Here is a 16384-nt window from a genome sequence, read left to right as displayed (position 1 = left end):
TGCTCCAAGAGCTCATATTTTCTGCCCATGTGAGGCTGCACACAGATTTTCTGTGGAGACTGTCACTTTCTCTTCTATCTGTGATTCCAAAAAGAAACCAGTTCTTTCACAGTCCCACACTGGCACTCACAGGTACATCTACTTGCAGCATGACTCTGCAAAATTACCTCTGTGCCTCACTAAAACACCCTAGAAACCCCCACAAACAGCACTGAAGTCCGAGTCTGTAGGTTCTGAAACTGATTACGACTGTGGAAGGCATCAGACTTGTGAAGAATTTATAAAATAGAATAAGCAGAGTCTCTGCATAAAGGTCTGTGGCCAGCCCACAATCAATCTCCTTTCTAGCCCACAATTTCAAGATCAGATATCTTTCATTCACACTTGTTTCAGGACCAGGACATCAGTTAGTACATTTTCTAGGATGATTCTGTATAATTAAACACCTTACAAGATAGGGATCTTAGAAGGTATCTTATTAGATGCTCTATAGCGAGAAGTACATTCATTCATTGTGGAAGTACATTTTGCACACAACCCAACAAGAACATAATTTATCAAAACGGAGTATGCAAACAGAGTGACAAAACACAAAGGAAAACAGAAATCACTGCCGAGATCTGTATAGCTCTGCCGATTTTTTGTGAAATGCTGATTTTTTTAAAGACTGGAAATGAGTGCAGAAAGGTGTCAGAGCTTTGGGCTAGAGGAGATGAATACATGAAGGACAGTGTCTCTTTAGTTATTTAATTCCTCTGCTTCCTTTGAAGTCATTGTGAAAGATTTGGTTATACTGAGATGTAGCTGGTTTGCTCACTTTTTCCCACAGAAAAATTCATTCAGTAGACAAAGAATCATATTTTATTTTATCCTACCTGCCTACATGTTTAAAAAGACACTGTATTATAGAGCATCTGTAGTTAATAGGGCTGTGACATCTCAGCCATATCAGACAAATTTAATTCAGATATCACAATATAAATGCAACTACTTTGCTTTCAATGTGACCATCAAAGAAGCTGGGAACTGGATGTGTGGTTTTGTTTCTTCAGGCCATAAGAGGAAGACCCAGGGTTTTTATACACTACAACTTTTTAGATTAGAATTGGTTCATGTAATTTTCATTAGGCATTCAGAGTTACCAGCAATTGGCTTCCTTGTTTCCTTTCTTTACTAGAGAAATCCAGGACTGCTCTACAATAGAAGAGTTTGTATCGACTCAAATAATAGCAAAATTATGGTATTACAAGAGTCAAGAGACTGACAAAGTGAAAAGATGGAGAGTGTCAAACTGGTCTGGTTACATTCATTTAAGTCTATTCACTGCTGGGCATTGCAGATGAAAAAGAATGGGTTTGCTAAACATTCAGCATCACTGTCTTCAGAGGAGCTGCTGCAGCAGCAGCAATGTCACATTCACCAAGCACACTAAATTTCCCCCGGCAAAATCAGGAACACCAAAAACCAACACTGTGGCTGCTCCATGAATGAAAAATTTAATGAAAGAAGGGAAAGAAGGGAAAGAAAGGAAAAGGAAAAGGAAAAGGATCCAAAACCCACCAACAAGGGGGGAAAAAGGGCCTGCTTGTCTTGTTTGTATTAGTAATGGCAAATACTATCATTTTTCCAGCCTTTCTCCAAATACTCTGAAATTGATACCCAGAAAGGCTAAGAAACTGTAGTTCACAAAATCTTTCATGGGGTTACCTTTTAACAAATGCCAGCTTTGGCACAGCAGGCAATACAGACCCCAGAGCACGTACCACGCTCAGCTCTGGCGCCGCAGAGACTTCCTGCCTCATCTTCTCCTGCTGTACAAGTTCTGCCTGTCCCCCTCCTTCAGCCTGAAGGCATCAGGGATGGAGGAGCTTTATCCCAGAGCCAGAATGCAGCACACCTTCCATGCTGGGAAGTTTGTCCAGCAGTAACAAGATGGAATAACTGAGACGAGCCATCAGCTTTTACAACTGTTATATTTACAACAAGTTCCAACTTCCTTTCCTCCACCAAGAGAAAGAAAATTCTGACGAAAAGTAAGATAAGTAATCTTACTGGATTTTTTTCAACTCAGGGAAAAAAGTTGCATCCTATGTCTGTTTGCAACTCAAGATGGGGAGCAACAATGTGCCACAAGAAGCTGGGCAGCGAGGGCACAGAAACGCTGTCAGGAGCTCAAGAGGAGAATGAGCAATGCAAGTCAAGGGAGGGATGAAACAAACCTGAGTGGCAAGGATGAGCAGAGGCAGCACGATGTTTGGATGGGCAGAAAGCTAACAGTAAGGCATAGCTACAGGGACAGTTTGGGCTCAGAGGTGGCGGCCCAGATCTGAGGGAAAAGCACACAGTGAATGCCAGGGCCCTGACAGGCACCAGAAGCAAAGACCCCTCACAACACCCAAGCCTGTCATCCAGCTCACTGCTGCGGCCCCGCTGCCTACTGCAATGACAGCCTCCACACTTACTCAAGGAAGGGCACCTGCAGTCCAGGTGCACAAGTGATGCTGACACGACTCCTGAGCCGATTCCCAAGGGAAGGGGCTGATCCAGGAGCAGGGGCTGTTTCTGGCCTGCTGAACCTGAAGGGAAAGACCCATAAACTCTGCAAACCGCTGAGGATCACTGCAAAAAGGGGCGACGGCCCTGCCACAGATCCCGCAGCCCCATTCTCCCCACTGCAAGAGCGCTGGGTGCCAAGCCCACCCCTAAGGACATTTCATCCTAACTCATAATGAGCTCGACTTCTCTCACGCAGCGTTTCCATAGCAACAAAACGGAGATTCTAATCTCTAACATAAAAGACGCAGCGAAAAATGACACGGTTTGGAGTTTGGGGTTTTTGCGGGAGCGCAGAGGCTGCGGCTGCAGCGCAAGCGGCCGTCCCTGGGCTGCAGCTCCTCCCGGCCGGCAGCCCCCGCAGCGGCGAGCGGCCAGCACCACCCCGAGGCCACCGCAGCGGGCTCGGGGCGACACCCGGGAAACCCGAGGCTGCCACACAGGCACCCCAGGCTGCTGGAGCAGAGCGATCAGAGGGCTCAGGCTTCAACCTGGTGTTGGGAAATGGGAAGGGGGGATTGCTGTCCTCTGCCTCCAGGTCCTGGCAGGGAAGGGGAAATACAGCCCCGGACTGGGGACTGAGAAATCCATTCAGCAGTACAGGCTTGGGAGGACCAGCTGTGCAGGCGGACTGTGCTCAAGTACAAGGGTGATGGGAAGCACCGTGATTATTATTATTATTATTCTCTCTCTCCTGCCAAGCAGCACAGGCCACTATCCTAATTCAGGGTGTGCTATTTGCAATTGCCTAGCAGGGCTAGCAAGCATCAAACCTCTTTCCTCAGCCCTACCATGACAGAGCAGAGAGGAAAGCACACTGTGCTTCACTCACTGCAGTCTAAAGCAGTTCTCCAGAAAAAAAAAAAAAAAAAAAAAGCCGAATGTAAAATAGGTAGACCAGCACATAAAAGAGCAAAGCACACAGCTTGGAGCTGGGCTCCTAGGTAGTCTCTTAATATAAGCAGTAGAAGTATATATAAGCAGCTGCCCCAGAAACAGCACTTGCTTATGCTGGATGAATACCAATAGTAGCACTGTAGTTCTAATATCACCTCAGGGGCTCACTTGCACTGCCACCTGTGCAAAATAAGGCTTCCATTTTCCATGGCCACATCCTTGAATTACACTTCTTGTCTTCCTGGTTGTGATATTAACACTGATATATCATCCCAGTACCTTATTCAGGCCTGCAAAAGGTCTACTCCAGATCCCACGTAAGGGTAAAAAGAACCCCGAGACCAGCTTTTATGTTCACAGTCTCATTCTCCAAAACAAACCAAAGAATCCACACAACACCTTTAGGATTTTTATTTCTGAATAGTTTTATTTATTTTATTAGAAATTTCAAAGAAACTCTCTCCAGGAGAGCAAGAAAAAAAAAAATCCAACCCTGAAATATTTCCAAGTAATTTTGTTCCATATAAACACAAAGCAAAGTTACATATTTCACATGCATGTACAAAAACATCTTAAGTAAAACATCCTTCACACATAACATGTGCATTAGTCTCAGAACTGAGCACATAATCAGATTGGCCTCACCTACCCTACCTAATCTTATTTTCCTGTTTTCTTTTTAAATTGTAAATTTCTATGCAGAAAACATCTCTTTTTCTGCACAGCATTACGCATATTCAAATTAGCATGGATGGCCTTGGAATTAAATCACTAGGTAGTGTAGTCTGACATAAAGCTGTACACATATATTGTTACACAGCCATTTATACAGCGAACTTTACTGGATACCAGGCAAAACTCTTCAAAAGGAATAAAAAGGTATTGCTAGAGGGAAAAAGGAGTATGATACACAGCACTCTCTCAACTACAATCCCATATGATTCCTATGCAAAACACTTCAAAAGCCAAGTAATTTACAGATCTTGCTCTCCAAATGGGTATCAAAGTTCCTACCAATTTCAATCATGGCAAAATAAATCACTGTAAAACATCAATGCTACTGGATATGGACATGGTCAATACTCAATATTCCCATTTTTCACCCACCCACTTTTGGAAAGAGAAGGGAGAAAGATGAAAGAACTGTAAAAACTGCAGACTGTTGAAGCAGGTGGGTCAGCAGAGTGCTTTACCAGCCATCAGCAAGAAACAGCAACTGCGAGAGCAGAGCTTCATTCCAACCCACTGCATAATCTCACTGTGGTTTAAAATTTGGGGATTACATGGTCAATGAACAGACCTCACTAGTTGCCCAAGGCTGCATTAACACCTAGAAAAATCTTATTTGATTCATCAAAAGAGCATATTGTCTGTATCTGACTTTGTGAGCAAGATTTTAAATTTCACTATTTCATGCATGATGAACACCACTGCAAATCTAAGAACCATAAATGTTCAGAGGGGAAGGGCTCACCCAGAAGGTAAAGCTTCCACATGCATAAAAGGAAATGTCAAGCACACTAAGTCAGCTGCAACCCTTAGCACAGTGGGGAAACAGGAGGTACAGCTATTACTCTGCTATCATTTTTAAGTGTATAAGCAATGCTGATGGGTTTCTCACCTCTGCATAAACATGCATCCCAAAGAGAATCAATAACACTTCTCCCTTACACTGCAACAACACAGCTGACTCAAAGGACACTGAATATGCAGTGTATTTAAATACACTTGAAGTACTCAGGCTTGGCTTGTTGCAGAGTGTGTGTTACAGGGTGAAATGGGTGTGGAAAATGGATGTGAAATAAAATTCACAGAAGTTAAGACAGAACATCTGCACACGAACAATACAGAGAAAGCACTTAAGATGGACACTTAGGAGGTTTAACAAAAGCCCTGGAGAACACTAGATTTTCATTTTTAGCCCACTTGAAGTCTTGCAAATGAGCAAGTGATGCTGGCAGCAGTCACTCTGTCATTTGGGTCCCAAAAATAGTGCAATGGACTTTGCATAAGTGCCCTGGCTGCAACTTCACTACACCAGTTGGCAAAGCATCTACAGAGAAAGGCCCAATGACAGGTGTTCTCACACAGTGCCAAAGACACAAGGGGCAAATCAGGCTGAGCCTCAAGGCACCATCCTGGCACATTCTGTGTGTTGTAAAGAACCCTGGATCTGCTGGTGTAGCTCAGATGGGCAGCCTGCTCTTAGCCCTGTACAACCATTTGAACAGCAAACTCTAGTAAATGTGCAGAAAAGAAAAAGCACTGAGCCAGTAGGAGGAAGTCTCTGATTCCCACCCAGAAAGGGCTTAACTCACGTCACTTAATTCATACACTAACAGTGTGGATGTCTTCAGCTGAGGTAGTCAAGTTGAACTCACTTTATGGGCACACAAAGGAAAAACAGACATTTCTAAAAATGCCATTTAACCTGCTTTATACTTCTACCTCAAGGCCAAAAGGACAGTGACCTAAGAATGACTATTTCTCTTCAGCTGCAAGTGTGGCCCAAAGGAATACGTTTAGATGCAGACATCTAAACTGAGTGAGAACCCCAAATGCCTTCCTTGTACTTGGGCAGTTGAACAGAAGAGTTGTGCTATACTTCTTTGTTATCAGCAGTTTTGCTTAAAACCTGTGTCATATAGGACATTTCAGTGACCATCTAAGCATTCTCCAGCCAGCAACAGTCCAACTGAAATGGAATAAAAGCTCACAACTCTCACAAAACTCTCTGAAGGATTACTGTGCCTTTTTTTTTGCAGAGTAACTAAATCTCAAACACACTTCTGAACGGGAAATATTACTATTCTGTTTCTACAGCTGAAAAAATGGGGACATTCCAGCTTGGCTAATGGTGACTCAGGGGGAATCAAAATGAAGATTTCCTGGTATGCTCTTCTACTACTGAATAGGCTTAAAATAGTGAGAATTTACCCCCCAGGAGAGACCTTTAAAACTGTGATGGACAATTTTAACTCTATTGTCCATGAAAGCCTATGGTCACGCATTCTTATTAGACATTGAGGAATTTTATGTTTGGATTCCACTTCTATAAAGTGGAAGAGAAATAGTTAGGAAAAAAGAATTAAGGCCAGGCATGTTATACAGAAACAAAAATACTATGCCTGAAGCTCATTCTCACAAAAGATAAACCTGCAATTGTAAAGATAAATGGGAGGTTTGGTAAATTTCCCTCAACCATCCCAAGGGGTTACAGGTATAAAGCCAGTTTAAGTGGCTGTTCCTCTTGATTCATGTTCATTCTAGCTCTTTTGAGAGAGAGACACACTGAATCAAGTTAAAGACCGAGTTGATCAACTGAGGATTGTGCAGAACAAAAAAAATGCCATCAGTCAGCTGAGCCATAAAAGCAAGCAGCAAAATAGATTCTGTTTCAGACTAAGTTGTCAAGATAACAACCTTGAATACGAGTGCTTGGCCAGCCTGAAGTTGCTGCACTCAATCCAATGACAGCAAACGAAAAGTTTGCATTGCCAGTACGGGCTCACACCAATAGGAAAAGCTGTTTCATTCTCTCCAGAAAAGCACATCAGCATCCCTGAACAGATGATCAAGTAATCAACTAGGGAGTAAGCTCTGCTGGTCTTGTTTCTAACAAGGAAGAACTGGTGGAGAACGTGAAGGTCTTGGCTGCAGAAGACATAGAATTGTGGCATTTATAATCCTGAGAAATGTGTACAAGACAGAGTCTTGTACCTTTAGGTCAACATATTTTGGTTTATTCAAGGAATCTCTGAACAGAATTTCACAAGGGACTGTCCTGGCTGCCCAAAAGAACTCAAGTGTGCTGCTTAATCTTCAAAGACAGCCCTGTCAAAGTAAAAAATCAGTCCTTTCTGACAAGCAGAAATTACAGCAGGCATGACAGAAGGCCAGCACAGATGATTGAGGAACTCCTGACTGATCACAAACCCAAACAGAAAGGTACACGGAAGTGGAAGTGAGGATGGGCTGGCCAGCAGAGATACAGAGAGACAGCCCCTGTAGGCAGAGACCATTAGGAAAGCCAAAGCTCAGCTGGAGTTGAAACTGTAAGAAATAAGAAGAAGGGCTTCTTTAAGTACACTGGAAGCAAAAGGAAGGTTAAAGAAAATGTGGTTTACTGTTTAACAATGTAGGCAATATGGTAACAAAGGATGATCTTTGTACTTTCAGGCTCATGTGTACAACACCTTTTTTGCCAGTTTTCACTGATAAGTTCTGCCTTAAGGCCTGCCAGGTCCTTGAGCCTTCTAGCAGCATGTAGGAATAAAGCATTGCCCACAGCACAGGAAGACTGAGTTAGTGAGAACTTAAGCCCATTGAAACCAACAGGCTGAACATAAAGGCACCGAGGGAGCTGGCTAATGGCACTGTGAGACCACTCTACAGCATCTTTGCTAGGTCATCAGCAGCAGCAGAAGCTATGGTTCTCCAACTAAAATACCCTGACCTATGACTCTCTTGCTGCCCACCACAGTCAGCAAGCAGGTAGCCAGCACACTGAGGGAAATTATTATTCCTCTTTATTCAGCAATTGTGAGGTGGCGTTTGGAGGATGGCATCCACTTTTGTGCTCCCCCTAACAAGGGCACTGCAGCAATTTCAGTGGAAGGTCACAGAGCTGGTTTGAGAGCTGGAGCACAGGATGAGTAAGGAGAGCTCAGGGAACATGGTTTCTCCACACTTAAGAAGAGAAAAGGCTAAAAAGATATCTCATTGTATATAATCCCTTAATAGTCATACTCTTCTCAGAGATGAACAATGACAGAACAAGAGGCAGTGAACACCAGCTGGAACATGGGAAATTCCAACTAGATACAACTATATTTTTGTTCTTACTGTGAGAGTTGTCAAATACAGGAAAATGTTGCCCAGAGAGATTTGGCATCACCATCCTTGTAGATACTCAAAACTCAAATGGACAAAGCCCTTAGCAACCTGCTCTAACTGGCTGAGCTCTTGAGCATGAGGCTGGAGTAGAAATGCCACAAGGTCCCTTTAAACCAAACTATTCAATGGTTCTGTAACTTGGAAAATCTCCTCACAACTACTTTTCACCAACATGTTCCTCATTAATTTGCCAAAGCAAGCTATGCCACCATCAAATGTAAAGGGTGATCTTCAGTCTCATGAATCAGAATGGAGTACAGAAGCCAGGAAAGAGGGGAGCTGAAGTGCACTACACAACAAACCTCTCACAGTAATTTTATGCAGGTCCCTCACACACGGGGGCCAGCCCTGTGTTGGAATCATCACAGTACTCTTCTAGTTGCTTTCAAGTGTCTGTTGCACACCATCAGGACTAAATAAAAAGACTGCTCCTTTTCACATCTTCTTCATCTTTTTTTTGCAGCGCTGGTTGAAGACAGGTGAGGATCCCATCAGGCTGTCAGCAGAATGAGAACCGTAGCTGCTCTCAGAGCCATTGGGGCTTTGTGGCATCCCAGCTTCACTCATGCCTGACATTGGTTCCTCAAAGACATCACTGCCTAGGACCCCGTGGCCATGTACATTAGCCTCCTCATTTTCCTGCGGCTCCATTTTCACCTGTGCCAAGTTCCACAGTGGGGAAGCATTCACCTCAGCCCCTAGAGAAGGAAAAAGCACACAACAGTAACTGAGCAAAAAGATAAATCACGAACAGCACGCAGATATGAGGGACAGCAGCAAAGGTAAAGATAGAGCAAAAGCAAAGCCACAGGTTTACTATGCTGGGGGGAAACAAAACACACCAAGCACTGTGATCAATAAAAAACAGCTGTTGACTTAACAGCCCAGAAATTGCCACTCCAAAAAATATGATGGTGTCCTTTCAATGTTAGCCTCCATGTGATTTTCTCCATGAGAAACAACTTCACATCACTCTCCAGAAGGAGTGTCCCAGCAGCAATGAGTACACCCACAGCACACAGACTAGACCCTGCATAAGCAGGACTTCGAGGCAGTCCAGAAGTCATTACGAGGCCCTCGCAACTGTCAGACACACTGGGCTTCTGCAAGGGAGGCGAAGTGAGAGGGCAGAGGAGTAGGTAGATGAACAGTCCCAAATATCACTTTCAGCACTGAAATGCAGGGACATCAGAGCTGCAGTCAGCCACCTGCCTGCCTGCCTCCTTGCACTCAACACCCACAGGTCTCATCCCATCCTTCAGCAGAATGGAGAGAAATCCTTTTGGCTCAACCTCATAGTTGCCCTGCTGGGAAATAGCTCCCCCCACCTCACTTTTTTAGTAAAAAATTCTGGACTAGTGTGCAATCTGAGCACTAATTGAGGACTTTCTGAACAAGATTACGAAACCATATTCCTTGATACTAGCAAATGTTTTTCTCCCCAAGAGCAGTAATTACAGATCGCATTATTTCTGTTTATTTAAAGTTTTAAGAGAGACAAAAATCCTATTAAAAATACACTAATTGGTCTCCTTGCTGAGATGGGCATAAATAGCCCAGAACTGAACACACTGTGAAATCTCTCTCTTGTGTGGGGTTAAATTCACATGGAAAATAAAAAGAATTAAAACCAAAGCAAAACAAAAACCCAACGAACCAACCAAAAACCAAAAGCCATAACAACAAAAAAGACCCACTAAAAACCAACAAACAAAATAGGAAACCAGTTTTAATAAGTTTTCCAAACTTCATATATCAAAGAGCATGGCACAGTTTGAAAGCACAACCAAAGCTCTTGTACTGAGCCAAACCTACTACCATGCCCTATTATCAATATACTAGTAACAACAGTCCCTTATTAGTAAAAATTACAAAGAGAACAAATGTTCAAACATATCTGTGCCAAGAATTCTCCTTTATGAAGAAGTCAGGAATCTTTTCCAGATCAGCTTAGCCCAAACCAGAGTTTATGAGACCTTTATGATAACACAGCCTACATTAGCTCAGTTGCCTTAATGAAAGTCCTTCCTATGTTAATCGTAAGTAAATGTATCCCTCTCAACAACAATGGACACATCATTAAAATGCTATCGGTTCCAGAGTGACAGCTCCAGTCTACATAATAATCAAAGGTGCTCACTAAACTAAACTGTCTTTCCTTCATCAATTGCTCTTCACCGCTCAGCCTTATTCCTTTCAGCTCTGTCACCTGTCACTAAGAGTGTCACTAATGACTAGAAGTACTTAAGCATCAACACAGGATGTTTCATCTTCAAAGCCCTTTAACTTCAAAGTACTTTACAAATAAGCTAATCTTCATGTTATCCTGAGAGGCAGAGGAACAAGAAACAATATCGCCTCCATTTCTCCAACTGCAATGTCAGACATGCACAGAAACACAGGAAGAACATGAAAGGCTGTAATGAGAGCTCTGCCCTCAGACACTGAAGCCTCGATGCCCTCCCTGCAGGCCTCACACCTGCATTTTGAGATGGCGGTGTTCTAATTGCAGCAGCTTTTTCTCACTCCTTAGGATATTACACTCCCCAGACTGCCCAGGTCTACACTGGAACTTCTCAGAGATGAGATTTCCAAAGGCTCTTGTGAAGTGAAGAGGGATTTTCAGGGAGGAACAGAGCACTTGTATTCTTAATTAGAAAACATCAATTCTGTATCAGAGAAGCAAGAGGCATTTAATATACAGCTAGCACGCTAACCTCTGGGTCTCAAGTGGTAGATGCTAATACAAAGCTTTCCGGATGAATCACTCGCAACCCTGGATGGGCCAGAGGAGTCTGCTGTTCCTTCTCCCCCAAAACTGCAAACACTTCACATTTCAGAGGTGCTAATGGAAAACAGTATGAGCTTTTAGAAAAACATGAGATGGATTTATGTTTTTTAAAGCTCATCACAACGCAAAAAAACGAATGGACTCAGAGGTATACTCTAACCTCACTATGTATGCTACTTAGCTTAGGGTTAATAGGAGGACAGGCTTCATTGTTTTTTAACCAGATTTAAAGTGAAACAGTTACTATTGCAGGGACTTCCAGAGTTCACACAGTTCTATACAAAATCAAAACTGTCTCTTTTCATTCCAGGAAGTTCAGCTTCACTAAACAGTGAAGAGAATGAAACTTCTATGTAGATATAGAGCAGGCACAGCAATAGCAGATTCTCCCATGCATGCCACCAGTGTGCTTCAACGCCAACATCAAGGGATAGCACTTTGAGGAAAAGAGTGCAGTCTCCATAACCCCACTAATTCACTCACCATTTCACTTTCCATGGCCTCAGTCACGTACAGCAGGCTTTGGAGTAGAGATGCTAGGAGGGATTCCCAGGAGCCCATTTCACACAAGTCACTGATAAGCTTTCATACAACAGTGACTGTCATTACCAGGGTAACTCCTGAATATGGAGGACAGCACCAAGTACCATTTGTATTTTCAGAACTCATTCAGTGCCTAAACTATGTAAGGAACATGGCTTTCAACTTTACAGGAATATGAATCTCTGGACACAAATCCAAAACTAACCAGAAGAAACAAAATCACATGGACCTGCTGAAGGGCTCTTTACAGGAGAAGCAAGAAACCCCTACCTGAAGTCTGTGGGGAAGCTTCTACTTCCAAGTTGGCAGAGAAGCGCTCACTTTGAGCTCCAAGTACTCCAACAGGCAAAGACTGGTCACCAGAAGCCAGATCTCCTTCCAGCTCTTCACTTATGGGGAAAGTAATATCACTAACAGGTTCCTCCTTAATCTTCACAGGTTTTGTGTCTTCTGCTGCCTTTTCCGGGTTCACAATCTTCTCATATTCTTCAGAGAGCTGCTTGCTAACCTGTCAAAGATCAGTGGGTGAAAAAGAGGCCAGAAAGGTGAGAGTGACTTCAGAGGCTCTGACGGTAATTACATTGCAGTGCACTCTGTTCCCAGAACATTATTAACATCTGACCTGAACGAACAAGTAAACAACTTATCAGCTACACAAGAGAGATTTTTTTCCCCTTTAAGTGCTTCTTCTGTCCTGTAACAAGGGACTTTAATAAGAGGTTTAATCCACTAAAATCTGACTGATAAATATGAGCACCTTTATTTTACAAACAGAGGTGATGAGGCCCAGAAATTTAAACAGAGCATGAAACAAAAGCAAAGTGTCTCAGTCTTACTCGCTGGTTTTACCTATAAGACTGCCCCCATCCTCCAGTAACAAATTCACCCCAGCATTAAAAATCAAGCACCTCAGATCTTCAACAGCCCTGTAGTCACCACTGGGCAGAGCCTGAGTACATTCTGTCAGATTCAGAGCAAAAAACACAGAAGTTTTCTGCAGTTAGAGAAGTGAAACCAATACAGGAATGAGATTTAGAACTACCCTGTACTTCCACAAACTTAACAACAGTAAACAATTAAATTAAAAAATTTCAGATTTCATCTGCTTCTAACAAATGCTTGTTTATGCAACTAAATCCAAACAGCCAGTGAACTGTGGTCAGGAAAATCCCAAGACATTTTAACAGCAGAAGCAAGGAGGAAAAAGAATAGCAAAGCCAATTTACCCCTTCTAGATATACTTCCAAATAAAGGGGCTACTGTGGACTCCAGTCCTGCATAAAGAACAATTATTGTTAAGAGAATGATCAGCTGCAGGATGAGAGTGAACTGCAGTAGCAGAATGATGCAGAAAACCCAGATTCCAAAAGGACACAACATCTGAACAAAAACATTTGAACAAAAAATGAACAGAGCGGGTATTTTGAGTAGGAATGTTTCTAACAAAGACAAATCTTTATGATGTTATTTTTATATAAGAAGAAGGTAGCACCTGTGTGACAGCTCAGATCAGCAAAATACTACACTATACTCCTAAAGCTTAAGGAAGTCACTCCTTGCTTGTGAACATAAGCCACTCTACAGCCTAGAAATTTGTATCTGCTTACATGTTTTCTGAAATGTTAACCAGCCAAATATCCCACTAAAGCAGAAAATTCAGTTCATCAGTCAGTTCTGATTTTACCTCTACTTGATAATTTTGTCTGGATAATTTAAGAGCTGGGGTACTCTTCTTAAACTCAGGTAAGCCATCAGTAAAGCATCCTTAGTCTCAGTAGGGACACAAAACAGGGGCTGTCTTCCAGTCAAAAAGTTCCTGTTCTCTTTCCCTTGATGACTCCTCTCCACACCCAGGAGGTTTACCAGTCAGATTTCCCCTCAGTAAGACTCAGGACTTGCCACAGGAATAAGCAACTGTACTGGTGGTACATTTCTTGGTGCCACCAGGTCCCTACTGCTCTTCTCACCTGAAGCATGTAGCTGTGATAATCCTTAATGCGGTGCTGCCAGAACTTCTGCAGTGAGAGCACACTGCCAATGCCCACTTCGTGGAAGACCTGCTCCATGACGTCAGGGAAAGGGGTGTGCCCAAGCCGAGCTTCTCGATCCACAGCGAAGCGCAGCAGCTTGGTGAACTTGAGGCAGTACTCGTGGGCGATGTCCGTCAGGGTCTCCAGGACGCTCTCGTTGGCGCACTCAAAGCCCGTGTGTGCCAGGATGGTGGCCATTGACTGGTACAGAAGCTGCCGGCAGGAGGACCAACTCAGCTCTGTCACTGGCTCCCCTTTTCCTCTAAAAAACAGGAGAGACAAAAATAGCACACTTTCAAAAATCTGAAGGAGTGTATCAGTTGAAGAGGTACTGTCAATAATAAGGTGATGTACAAAGGGAGAGCAGAGGGTTTGGGGTTCTCCATGGCTTCTCTGTTACAAATGAACACTACCTAATAAGGGTTTATCTGCTTTTCCTTCCTCCCTCCCTCCAAATCAGGACTTCCAATTTTCATTTTCCCTTCTGATGCCACAAGATTCTTCGGGTGATTCACGAATGTGGGATGCAAATCTTCTTCACCCTTAAGCATCTCCCTTCCCACCCAAGAGCTTTTCTCCTGGAGATGTGAATTAAATGGGTCCTTGACACAAACAAAAAAAGGCATTTTAAATTACATGAATGCAAATCATTTCCCCTTTCAGTTAATTACATTGCTCTTCCTTATTATCTCTGATGTCTCAGGCCTAATAGAAACAAAGGCTTCTGGGATAGACAAGATTGGAATTTCTAAAGAAAAAGACACATATAAAAAAGCAAGAAATGGAATACACATACATTTCATAGAGGTACACTGTACCCAAAAGGACTGTTTCTCTGCCCTCATTTCCAGTAGTCACTATGCATGACACTGAAAGAAGTATCCCCATATGCAACCTAAGATGTGAACACCAGGCCCTAGGAGGAGGCCTGGAAAGTTCAGCCATAAAGCACCATTCCCTGGTCTTGGGTTTGAGACCTCCTTCCTCTGTTGCTAAGCAGGAAGGAGTGAGTACACAGGATGGAGGAGATGGAGAACAACTGACATGAGCACTTCAATCATTCACTTATAGCCACACAACCAAATTTTTCATCAACAAGATGAAATTCCACAGAGGAAACGAGGAGTTAAGGCAAGGCCTGTGATAGGTAAACATACATCTACCAGATTTCTCAAGTCACAATTAAGTGCATGTAATCTATTTGCCCATATCAGTAACATGGACTTCAAAAGCTGATATCAAAAAATCAAATTCCATTACTGCTAAGTATGATACTTATACACTTTTTTACACTCCATTCAGCACCAAGGGCAGAACTGAGCTAACAATTTCACTCTTCATTTTTCTCTGATCAATTTCTCCCAACATCTTCTACATTCCACCCAGAGATTCTCCTTGCTGTTACCCTAGATTACCTGTGTATCACCACACACTCTTTCCAGTAAAAGGACCTGATTAAACAGTACACAGACAGTATTGATGGCTTGATAAAATTCTCACTACTGTCTCCAAAAAGTCATGAGGTACCCTTCAGTCTCACTGAAAAGCTAGGCCACAGAGCCTCAGCTTCCCCTGATCCTCAGAGCTGACACATAGAAAACTACTGAAACACAGCAGTAAAAAAGTGAAGAGGATTGAAAAGGAAGGTGAAACTTAGAGCTATCAGGATGAAAATCATACATTTTTAAGAACACCGGCACAACACTTTCCTATTATTCAAATAAAAAGGGAATCACACTATATTAAGAGTGGGATATGATCATATTTCTAAGTAGATATTAAGAACACCATGTGAATCTCAGGTCACGCATTCATCCCAGTTATTAATTGATGGAAAATGACTAGCATCCCAATTTCTACTTAATTATGTAACTACTTTGCAAAGAATACAGCAGGCACCCTGACAAGATGAATTAAAAGATCATCAGTTTCTTTATAAACCAAGTGTCACCCATTTTTACATCTCCCTCACTCCCTCCTCCACCTCAGCAGCAGAATTCGGAAGTTCCCAAACAGCCATATCTCTCACACAACACCAGGACCAAGAGGTTACAACAGAAATAAACAACCACCGAAGAAAATCAACCAGAAAACAATCCTTAAAATTCATGTCTCTTCTTTTTTAGTACATATAAAGGACATACCTAGCTGTCCAGCAGCCATCAGTTGAGAGCATCTTATGCTACCAAAACCGAATGCCAGGCTACTATTAATACAGAGACGTTCACTAAAAATACTATGGGCAAACTTAAATTAGACATAGATTTCGGCAATCCCAAGCTGGATACTTAGCCACTTGCAAAGTAGAGCAAAACAACCACTCAGTAATGCATATCACTGCTCAGAAGCAGCAGAGAATATTGTGTCTCTTTTAAACTCCTAGAGGAAAAGGAGCTAATTGTGAGCATTAAAATGAAGCAAGGTCACTATGCTGAAAGACATATAAACAACTTGAAATCTAATCAATTAAAGACAGAGAAAAGACATTTCAGGCACTGTACTCAAATCCAAATCTCCACTTCTTGCTCTTGGTAAGGCCAATTTTGTTTTGTTCTTATGTTTTCTTCTCTTGTTTTCCTGTTTCTCACAATAAACAATAGGTAAATACAGTTAAAAGCTAGAACAGAGAGCAAAAACTGAAATGTTGTTGTAGATGTTAATAGAAACCAACAAA

The 16384-nt window shown here is 42.5% G+C and overlaps 1 protein-coding gene across 3 annotated transcripts in view; it reads right to left on the bottom strand.

The window, feature by feature from the left end:
• Positions 1 to 3850: 3850 nt before the first annotated feature.
• SUPT7L (SPT7 like, STAGA complex subunit gamma) overlaps positions 3851 to 16384 on the bottom strand; it is an 18108-nt gene continuing 5574 nt past the window's right edge. For all 3 annotated transcript variants that reach the window (XM_039567929.1, XM_039567928.1, XM_010393731.4), the window contains 3 exons: positions 13648 to 13972; positions 11951 to 12188; positions 3851 to 9044 (listed from right to left, as the gene is read on the bottom strand). In XM_039567929.1, the coding sequence (XP_039423863.1) occupies positions 8782 to 9044; positions 11951 to 12188; positions 13648 to 13972 (826 nt within the window). In that variant the 3' untranslated portion in view covers positions 3851 to 8781. The remainder of the gene's footprint in view (positions 9045 to 11950; positions 12189 to 13647; positions 13973 to 16384) is intronic.

The sequence above is a fragment of the Corvus cornix genome, chromosome 3 (genome assembly GCF_000738735.6).
Source record: "Corvus cornix cornix isolate S_Up_H32 chromosome 3, ASM73873v5, whole genome shotgun sequence".
Classification (NCBI taxonomy): Eukaryota; Metazoa; Chordata; class Aves; order Passeriformes; family Corvidae; genus Corvus; species Corvus cornix.
The sequence above is the reverse complement of the archived record's forward strand: the minus strand, read 5'-3'. Positions and strand labels throughout refer to the sequence as shown.